Source organism: Vipera ursinii (genome assembly GCF_947247035.1).
Source record: "Vipera ursinii genome assembly, chromosome: 4".
NCBI lineage: Eukaryota > Metazoa > Chordata > Lepidosauria > Squamata > Viperidae > Vipera > Vipera ursinii.
The window spans coordinates 97,539,238-97,550,574 of NC_139514.1; the positions used below are offsets into that span (position 1 = coordinate 97,539,238).

The 11,337-nt window shown below is 38.8% G+C and overlaps 1 protein-coding gene across 1 annotated transcript in view; it reads right to left on the reverse strand.

Moving 5' to 3' along the window:
• The window catches only part of FGF14 (fibroblast growth factor 14), a gene marked incomplete at both ends in the record, with an annotated part of 341,505 nt that extends 330,438 nt beyond the window's left edge, over positions 1-11,067 (reverse strand). The window contains one exon of the mRNA XM_083361728.1: positions 10,858-11,067. Within this exon, the coding sequence (XP_083217854.1) occupies positions 10,858-11,067 (210 nt within the window). The remainder of the gene's footprint in view (positions 1-10,857) is intronic.
• Between the last annotated feature and the right edge of the window lie 270 nt (positions 11,068-11,337).

Genomic DNA, 11,337 nt, shown 5'->3' on the forward strand with positions numbered 1-11,337 from the left:
CATTTTAGTACTTTCTTATATATCGGATTGCTTCTTGAAAAAAATTTAAAGGAATTTTCTTTAAAGAAAAACTCAGTAGAAAAACACATGCTTCAGAAATCCAATTTCCTGAATCTCTCCAAACATACAGAGTTGTCTTTGAATGTGGACAATAAACAGTTAAAGTCTGATGCTCTGATTTGTACAAAGTTGGTCTGATCTCCGTTAAATTATGTTAGACTTTTCCCTCCCAGTTCATTACAGGTAATCCTCAACTTATGACAACAATCTAGACCAGAATATTAGTTTTTAAGTGATGTGGTTGTTAACTGAGTCATCATATGAGCTTATTGTGTTAAGTGAAACATGTGGTTGTTTAAATGAATTGTGTGATCATTAAGCAAATTCAGCTTCCCCAATTGACTTTACTGGTTGGAAGCTGGTTCAAAAGGCCGCAAATCATGATCACATAATAGCAAAATACTGCAGCCGTTGTAAATGTCAATCAGTTGCCAAATGCTCAAATTGAAATCACGTGACCATCAGGATGGTACAACAGCTGTAATTTTGAGGATGGGTCCTAAGTCACTTTTTCCAAAGCTGTCATAACTTTGAACTATCATTAAAAAACAGTCGTAATTTGAAACTACCTATATGTGCAGCACAATTATGTGTAGTCCCACTGAATTTTAGGACTTATTTCTGGCTATGCACAACATAGCAGCCTCAGGAATACAGGAAAATTGAAATCCTGTGACCATCTATATATGCATACAATAGTAGTGCTAAACTGCACTCCCAAATGAAATTTCATGTGGGAAAGTAACTCTAAAGTTAGTGGGACTTCCTGCTAGATATTTGCAGCAAAAAGTATTAAAAATCAACTATCATTGATGATTGTGAGTAAATATATCCCAGACAGAATCACGAGACGAAAATGATCCAATCATTAAGAAGTGCAACATACAATCATTTATAGAAATTTAGAGTTTTGTACTACATGTTGACAAGTGCTTCATCAAATAAAAAATGGTCTGTCAGAACTGGGCTGCAAGAATCCAGCCAATCAAGAGGAGGTGCAAACAAAGATATACAGTACTTAAAACTCTATTTCTGTTGGTTTTTAGTGATCATCCAGGTTTCTGAAACCAAATATCATACCTTTCCAGTGAGATCCATATAAATAGAACAGTTTTCATTTGAGTTCTGGGAGGAATATATCAACACCAAACATCAAGAACAGAGAGCTTGCCATACACAGATAGTGATTACCTGCTATACATATCAGATGCTCTCATGGAATATAATTAACATATATGCATATTTCTTTGTCTTCTTTTAGCAATATGGCAAATACCTGAGTTGCAGTTTGCCAGATCCATACTCTGGAAGATTTCCTGTAACTTTAATTATTACATAAGGAAAACAGACTTTTTGCCAGGAGTGCTTTTTTGTGCCATAGTATAATTGTTGGAAGAAACCAAAAGTATTAAAATTTTATTTTTTGCATGCCTTCTAATATTATAGGAACTCTCAAGTAGCAGTTTATTTTTTCTGTAGGATTTTGATTCTGGTCAGGATTCTTATGCTTATACAAAATTTTGATACATGCTTCTCATTTATAAGATCAATAAGGAGAGTCTCCTTATTTAAAAAAAACACCACCCTTTTTTACATCAAAACAGAGTCCCATAACTTTCTGATCTCCTAATAAGATGTACCAATATTCAACCACCATATTTACAATTATCAATTTCAGGTACAAAAATTCAGATGACAAGAAAGAGATACAGTAAAACTGAATTCTCATTCAGATTTTTGTAGCCCAGATGTGGTTATCTAGCAAAGCTGTAATTTCACTATATTTTAAGAGCATCAATTAGAGAAAGATACTCTAAAATCTAATCATTTTAACTAAAGATTCCAAGAATTTGAAAATGGAATTTCTATACTATACTGTTCAGCAAATTCTTTCCCTTCTGACTCTCTTAAAACAGACTGAAATATTTTAAGTTAATCTGGTTTTAAAAATCTGAAAGACTATTCTCTGGCATAAATTTGATAAGCAATTACGGTTTTTTTCCAGAGATGTTTCTCTTTAGAAGTAAGCTTGGAGGGAATTTTCTGCAAAGATAACCCATTCATCAAAATATTTTCTGGAAAATGTTACCTACTTAACTAAAAGCTTTGATGAAAGACAAAGGGCTGATCTGGGACAACAACTTGACCCAGTGTGGCATGGGACACTGACCACTTTTAAAAGCTGGAATGCAGGAAATTATCCTCTCTCTGTTTTTTCCTGATACGTGTCTTAAGTATTGTTTTCTGACTTGTGGGAGCGATCCTGTCCTGTTTGTCTGCTATACTTCATTTCATTGTAGACACATTCTGCAATGTCGCGTGGTTGCACGGAGAGACGGACACTTGAGCTGGGTAGTATTTCTTTATTGAGTCAGAAATGAAGCTGGAGCAAAAGGGTTACCTGGCGTCTCTTTATACCTGCCCAGGTGAATGATGACCAATAGATTTAAACCTGGGCTTCCCGCCAGTGCAAGTGGCCAATGGATTTAAACCCTGGCGTACCACCAGAGCTGACCATGCCCTGGGGCTGTCAACGACTCACTCTATTCAGGCTTTCCCGCCAAAAGCAGTTATAGCCTGGAGCTGTCCAGTCCCCTGCTGTGCTGACATTTCCATGTATGCATACACTACACATTCCTTTATTCCACCTGGCTGCTATGCACTGTGGCAGGAATGTCCACTAACTCCAATCATGATCACAGCCCTCCATCTTTTTTTTTTAAACAAGCTCACTAGTGAAATAGCAAAGGCTGCATTTAAAAAAAAGAAATTCAGTGAAATGGACTTTTTCTTCTTCAAAAAAGTGAAATTGACAAGCATTATAACATTTCCTTCTAGTTCGAATGACAGGAAGAATGATACAAACTGGGGTTTTCTATTCCTTGGTTTCTCTCTGTCAGCCTCATTACCACACCGCACCAAATCAATTCCCCAGGAAAGTTAAAGCCATTCTTATTGAGATAACAGAATTCTGCACATCTGATTGTTTCTAGCCTCTTCCTTCTTCTTGTAGTTTGGTGAATTACAGAGCGTCTGTTTGAGCCACTTCCAGAATGTGACATTAATATATAAATGTTTCAGCATCTTTTGCCCAGGCAACAGCTTTTGTATATCTCTGTCAAGGTTGTTTTCCAAGCCCAGTGATCACACCACAGGGTACCAAGGAGCAATTGATGGAAAAAGAAATCGCATAATCTCAAAGTTCCATCCATGAAGTGAAAGTGATTGGTGCTTGCTTTCCTGGCACAAGTGAGAAGACTAAATAACAATGGAATCCATCAATCAGGGAAAATGGTAAATGCAGAGTGGACATAGTATTGGGTCATCACTATGGCTGAAGCAGAAGGGCTGAAATCTAGAAAGAGATTTGTTAAGATTTATTCATTGTAGCTAGACTCTAGTGCAGAGAAGAGCAACAAAGATGATCAGGAGACTGGAGGCTAAAACATATAAGGAATGGTTGCTGGAATTGGGTCTGTCTAGTTTAATGAAGAGAAGGACTAGGGGTGACATGATAGCAGTGTTCCAATATCTCAGGGGCTGCCACAAAGAAGAGGGAGTCAAGCTATTCTCCAAAGTGCCTGAAGGCAGGATAGGAAAAAACAGATGGAAACTAACCAAGGAGAGAAGCAACCTAGAACTAAGGAGAAATTTCCTGACAGTTAGAGCAATTAATCAGTGGAACAACCTGCCTCCAGAAGCTGTGAATGCTCCAACCCTGGAAGTTTTTAAGAAGAGACTGGGCAACCATCTGTCTGAAATGGTATAGGGTTTCTTGTCTGAGCAAGGGGTTGGATAGAAGACCTCAAAGGTCCCTTCCAACTTTATTGTTGTTGTTGTTGTTGTTGTTGTTGTTATTTTCCACACAATAGTCAATCAACGTAAGAGTTGGCATGAGGAAAAGTCCATAAACTGCCCTGTTTTCCAGCAGTAGCTTATAATAGTTTGACATTTTTGAAATGAGTTGGTATTATTTTCCTCTGTATTTGTTTTCATGACAGCATTTCATTATTTTGCCCATTCTTTAATCGTGATTGCTATGTGCATTCCCTTTCATGTTTTATGTGGCCATTGCAAGGGAAAGGAAAGACATATCCACAAAATAAATTTTAAAAGTCCTTACAAAGCCATAAATCCCACATATGAGTTGTTTTAATGCCATTTGGAATCCCAGCAGTAGTCTGTCTGCAGCAAAGAGAGGATGAAGTCATACAGTATGTCCCACCATGACTCCTGTCTGTTTCAATCTTATTCTAAAATGCAGCATCACTGGCAGAAAGTTTTGTATTGGTAAGGCTAGTCTCTGTTCCCAGTAGGAGGTTAGAAGAGAATGATCCCAGAATTTTTTTTCCTATTAGTTTTGTATTCCGTATGTTAAACAGTTAAAAATAGTTGGTTTGGGCACTATGCCATATTTAATAAAACTGCTGATTGCTAGCACAGCAATATGTCTACCGAATGTATCTTTCTATCATCAAAGATTCCTGATTTTTGCTCAGAATCATATGAACTAAGCAAAATGTCAGAAGATCCCAATTACAGGAGACATTAAGTGCTCTTTTTTAAAATGAAATGTATTGCCAAATGTAAACTTACAAAATGAATTATTCTGCTAACGTTGAGCAATGGAAAACATCAAAATCCCCCTTTCTTTCAAACTAAAAAAAATGAGCTGGCAATATTTAGGGTTCTGCTGTAAAGTCTCCTTGTCATTAGAAACTGAGGGAGATCTACTCTGAGGTTATGCGCCTTTCATTGACCCACTTTACTAGTGGTATAGTACCCATATTTGCATACACAACTTTGCCTCCTTGACTGAGTGAGATCATAATGATTAACATATATTTTCTTGAATTACAGTTGAGTTTAAAATGTTGGGTAAATTACTGATCATATTCCTTGTCTTTTGCACATATGCACCCTGGCCATCAAAAAGTAACTAGCCTATAATTAAGTGCAGAAAATTCTGGACCCTCCCCAGAAGAAATTTCTCTCATTAGAATTCCATGTAGACTTGTGGGCATTTTTTTGTCAAGACATTGCTTGCCTCCAGCTTTCATTTTATACCACAGTCCAAAGAGAAACCCTACAGACATTTACAATTTGCAGAGATAGGAACAAAGCTGGGGAAAGACAAGAGAGAAATAAATCATATTGGGGATGATTTGGAAAAAAAACATACAGATTGCATCATAACCTCAATGCCCAGTGTTCAGCTATTTATTACTATTTCATTAATTGCCTATTGCTCCATTAATGTTTAATTAGCAAGAAATGCTAAAACCTCCCAGTTGGCTGACTGGACTCAAAATAGCTTGCAGGAAACATGTATGTTTATCCAAACTAACAATACATTATGGGTATCTTCACATTTGCATTTTAAATTATAGTTAATTGACTTCCATCCTCTGCTATGACTCAAGGATGAAAGTCTATACCTTTGCCAATTTCCCCTATCTAAATCAAATATTTGCCCCAGATAACAAACTGCAAACCCATTGCTGTTTCACACTTGGGGAAAATAGAAGCTTTTGAAAAGTAATTTCTTTACGGATTCTGACATTGTGTTCTTCTTTCTGTATGTGTGTCACAGTCCTACAAAGATCTATAGTCCTACAAAAGAGTTTAAACTCAGAGGCTGTACAAATCCTAATGCAAAAATATATTATCATTCAAAAGTACATTTGGATCCTTAAATATAGATCATGGATATATTTTGTCAACCAAACATTAAGGAAGAACATGCATAAGTGTTGGTTAGGACTCAGTTGGTTGGATTTGGATATAGGACCTTTGTGAAATCACTTTTTGTATCTGAATAAATGCAAAAGGATGGGAGAGAACACAGCTTCAGCAAAGCTACACAGGACTATGTGTAAAGACATTTTCCATCAAGACGTCAACTATAAACTAGAAATGCTCCTCCCATTCCTAATTTCTCTTCCCTCACCCACATAACATATACCATTCGCCCATGGTTTACATTTTATTTCCCCATTTGGTTGAAACAAGTTCATAAAATCTAATTTATTAGGTTGGTTTACAAGATAGAATAGAACTGACTTCTAATATGGGGAGACAAGCCAAGAATGCACACCAAAGCAAGATAAGTTTACTTCTTTAGCCAGTTGGAGTTCAAAAGTCTAACAAGATAAAATGATTGTTTCCAATCATCACTGAATTGTTATTCTTTGTAAATTAGCTAGCTGGCAAACATAACATTGCCTCTCATCCTGTCTGTCATCTTGACATCGTTCTTCCCTCCATAACAAATTCAGCAGTCCATATCCTTTGTGCTGAACATGGAGGAAAACTGGCCTAAAATACAGCACAAGGAAATGCGGTGGTGAAACATCAGAAGGACCTTCACAATCACTAAATCTATTAGAAGTTAGTCCTCTTTCCTCTTTCCACTTCAGGTTACATTTCTCTCTGGGTTTGTGTTAGAAAGTAAAAATGCTACCCTTCTGAACCAAATCCAATACTTAACTATCTGCAAGTAATGCATTTTTGAATTTGTAACAAATGAAAAGTAAGAAAGACTTATATTTGCAAAGGTGTAGAACCCTATGCAGTCCGGGTTAATTTCCATATTCAAGGCAGAAACAATGCATTAGCAAGATATAATCCGACAGCAAATTTGCAGTGGCAAATGTGAATATTCTTTGGTGTTTTAACAGAAGCTACTAAAATGCAACAATTGTGACTATGCCCAAGTACATATTGTCTGCAAGTTAGATCCCAGCAGCATTTCAAGACTTTCAAGATCATCATGCAGACAGTTCCTTAATACTGTAAGATGGGAAACCTAGGATTCACCCGATTAAATATCAAAATTACAGTTTTCCATTTTCTCTGAAAATGATTAAGAGCAAAATGCAGAACAACAAAGACTAATATGATGGTAGAAATTGAAGGACTGAGGCAAACAACTTTAATAATGACATACAATAATGACATACACACTTGAGATTCTATTTTTTTTTTCATTAAAGTACTAAGGGACAAATTCCAAAGAGTTTTCCCTTAAATATACACTAGTAAAATGCTAAGAATCTATATCTTTTTCTCAAGACTCACATTTGACAGTCAAAATTAGAAAGAGACAAGCTGAACATTTCTATTATTATTTTGGTGCAAAGTATGCCATTAGTTATTCTCTCCTCTTCTAAAATTAAATCAGTGTCTCATGTCAACTATTTGAAGTGTTACAAAGAGGCCTGAATAAAAAATTAAAGGAAACTCATGAAGGAAACAAATATAAAAGAGAAAAGTTGGACAAAAATCTACATATAAATCATGTGCCATATCGGCGATAGAACAACTCCAAGCACAATTTGTTCAATATTCTTTTATGATACATTTTCATTCATATTTAAAATTTGACAATCATTCCACATATTAACATAGATTCATTTTTTTCTAGATAGACAAGAATATTTATTTTGCAAGATGGATCCAAAATTTAAAAGCTGTAAAATCATCTTGCCTTCATAAACTAAGGGCTTTTTGTAACAAAAAGTCTGCTTGTAATACCCAATGAATTAAGTTGAATACAAGATAACCATATAAAGTACAGCTAAAAAGTCATTTTCAGAGTCTCACAGCTACATGCAATAATATGTACTCCTTTGAAAAAGAAGTGATGATCGGTCGGTCCATGGTACACTGCAAGTTCAGTAAACCCACTGAATTTCTGTGGCTGTTACTGTTTCATAGACCTCCTTGGCATTTACCCAAAATTCTTTTGAAAAAGCAAGCAACTGCTTCAGTCCTCAGTTTTATAGCCAATCACAGCACAGCACAGCAAAAGAAAACTGAGCAAAAAGAAAATGCTGCTTTCAAAACACATTTTAGTCATCATTAACAGTGATTGCATTCTGACTCTAGGAAACATTCCAGTTGGTTCCAAAAGATGGTATTTGTCCTATATGGTTTCTCAGGAGTTGTAGCATTTCAAAACTTTACCACAAGGGTAGTCCTTTGGTGTGCCAGAAAACTAAAAGTATCGAAGACTCCATCTCTGTAGCTACTCCATATACAATAACGCCAATTCTTTCTACCTTAAAATTATAACCTATTTAGACCTTTCTGAAACATAGTTAGCCAAATATGATAGATCACATTCAAGCTACACCTTAAAGCTCCTTCGGGACAACTTAACTATATATTTCATGCTGATTGAGCCATATCCCTCAGAACTATAGATTAATTGCACTTACACCTGAAAAGTTGTCATCAAGACAGAAGATGGAAATCAGAAAGAAAACACATTATCAAAACTTACAACTGGACATGTGGATACAGGAGGGGGACAAAAGTTTTTTGTAAGAGAGAAAGGGAGACAAGAGAAACTCAACAACTTTGGGAAAGCCAGCAGCCTGAAAATATCCATCTTCCACTGTATTGCCTTGCAAACTCTGTGAGGCTGAGAGACACCCAGCTGCCACCCAGATCTTTGGTCAGACTTAATTCAAAGCAATCCAATTTCCATCATCTCCTTTAACACAAAGCTTAACCAAAAATGTTTTGTAATGGCATATGTTAGGCATCAGCCAAACCAGGTCTACATTTCCCTTAGGAAAGACACAGCGAACAACACATGCGGGGAAGCAAATTGAGAGGCTAATAGTTAGGAATCTTAAAGGCCTCTGACAAACAGTTCCCTCTTACTCTTTCAGGTAGTGACAGTAAAGCTGCAACAGTAAAGCTTGGGATACCAGCCTCCAACCATCACTGAAGTATCAGAAACAAGCTAAGAACAAGCAGGATTGTTTTGACTAGCATGCATGTGCGGGGGAACCTTTACCTTTACCTTTTTTTTACCTAAAGTAATCCAAACAATAGTCCTGCCTGGAAGGAGTGCCTGGAAGGGGAGTTTAAGGAGCAGGAAACAGTCATGAATTCACACACCCCCCCCAATGTCTTCTTTCAGAAAAGGGAAAGGGGAAATCTTGGAAGCTTTGCCTCTTTCCTGCCTCCCAAACACGCAAGATTTTTGTTTCAGACATAACCAAAGAAAACCCCAAAAGTTTATTCAGCTGGGGTTTGGGACAGCCTGGCACCCTCAATCCAAAGGTGAGCTGGTGAGGCCAGAAGCTTTTTGAGGGCTTTGCTTTTCACTGGAACATCTTCTCCACAAAGTAGCTCTGTGCCTTTGGCAAAGTTGCCTGCCACCAGCATGCGTCCCTCAGACCGCAGTGCTTGGCAGTGGGGGTGGGGAGGGAGGGTGTCTTCCGGTCTCAAGAAGCACAGCCCACCAAACCCTGACTCCACCCTGCAGGGAAGCTTTCCATGTATCAAGCTCCTGGGTTCCTTTCGTGGGGATGGGGCATTCTGGCCTCCCCAATTTGCTGGAAAGGAGCTTCCTTGCTGCAGCAGAAATGAGACTACTGAATGAGGGGGAAGGAGGAGACAAAGAGAAGACAGGTTTTCTCAAGAAGCAGAGTTTGTCCCTTTTGCATCACTCCAGTCCAGAGAAGGCAGTATGACGGCCCTGGTGTGACTGTCCCAAACTCTGGTAGGCCCCAGCTTTTCCAGTCCTGCTGCACCTTGTTGATGCTGGGTGACAATGCATGCCAGTGATGTACTACACTGCAGTACCAGCATCAGGAACCTCTTGCTTAAAAGCTTCCACTGCAGGGCAGACAATACCACACACACACACACACACACACACACACACACACACACACACACAAACACTCTACTGTATAGAAAGATGCACATACAAATGCATGCATGGCTTAAGCAGCCTTTCCACTTTCTGCATTCCCCTCTTCCCTGATTTTGCAGGCGTACCATACACTTTGGAGACACTTGTCTCCAAAGAATGCAAGTGACTGCAGATACCCCAACTCCCATCCCAGAGAGGTATCCCATCCCACAACTGAAAAGTCTTACTGGGGGGGGAGGGCTCGCAGGAGGATCCTGCTTCCCCACCAGCACAAGCCTTTGCCATTTGTCAATGCTGTTCCCTTCCTTTCCCTCTCTTCTGTTGATAGCAGAGAGAAAAAAGGAAAAGGGAAGGGTTGGAGGAGAAAGTGAGCTGTAGGGCACCAGCATTTCCTCTTTCAATATCCTGCAAGTTCCCTCTTGGAGTTGCCTTGAACTGAATGCATGACTGTTATGCAGAAAGCAAACAGACAGGGCTGGCATTCAAAAGGGCCATTTTTATCTGAGCAGCAAGGCAAAGAGGAAGCCTGTCAAGGCACATTCACACATGCAGACACACACCCCTCTGCTACACTCTTGTTCGGTGGTTGGACTTTTCCTTAGTTCTTTCTACAGGCACAAGCTCCCTGAAAGTACCTCCTTTGACCCTGCCACCAGCTAGGGATGGAGAAGGGCTGCTGAAGAATGCACAGCTGGATTTGAAAGCATCACTCCACCTACTTTTGAAACACAAACGTTGTTTAAAAGTTGTACCAAAAGTCTCGCAAGGCCCTTGGATGCACCAATAAGCCACAGGCTTGTACGAGTACAGAAGCAAGGCCTCTCTTCTGAAAACTAACTGCACCCATGGGTTGTGGGGGAGGTTCGATTCGGCACCATGCTACAATTTCATCTAGAGATCTAAATTTCTCTATTTCTGACTTCAACACAGTCCAAACAGATCTGTCTAATCTTGTACAACCCGACCCTTACTTGTTTCCACACAGTGGAACACACATGCAAGTCGAAACTGGCCTAACTCCATTTCCCTCAGTTTCCCCTCAATAGGACTGCAGATCTGCCTTCAGCAAGCAACAGACAGTAATACAAAGGAAAAACAACACGATGTAATGTATTGCTTACCAGTTGGGTTCTTGTTTTTCTTAAGACTCTTGCCACAAAGACACTGCAGCATATGCGATCCTTTGCTGAAAATGTTCCAAAGAAACCACATTGATTTGGGCGAAAAGCAATCCAGCGCTTATACACCCTGAGATAGATGAGACCCTTGTGGTTGTTGCATAATAATAAATTGAGATCAGTTCTCCTCAAAAGGTGCACCAGTTTTATCATAGACAACAACAAAGGGGGGAAAAATAATAAATTTGATCTCCCGGGGTTTTCCCCCCCTTTTCCCTCACGTGGTTTCTTTCTTTCAGACTTCTCAACGGATGCGTTTTTCAGCCAGAGTGAACTGTTATTTCCCCTCCAGAATGACGGTGGATTATCACCCAAAACTGTGGAAGGAAAAAAAAAGACATAGATCCTCTCCTTTCTGTCTGTTTCTTCCCTTTCAGATCGAAGCCAACCAAGACATGAGGCGATGAGATTCCAGCCAAGGCC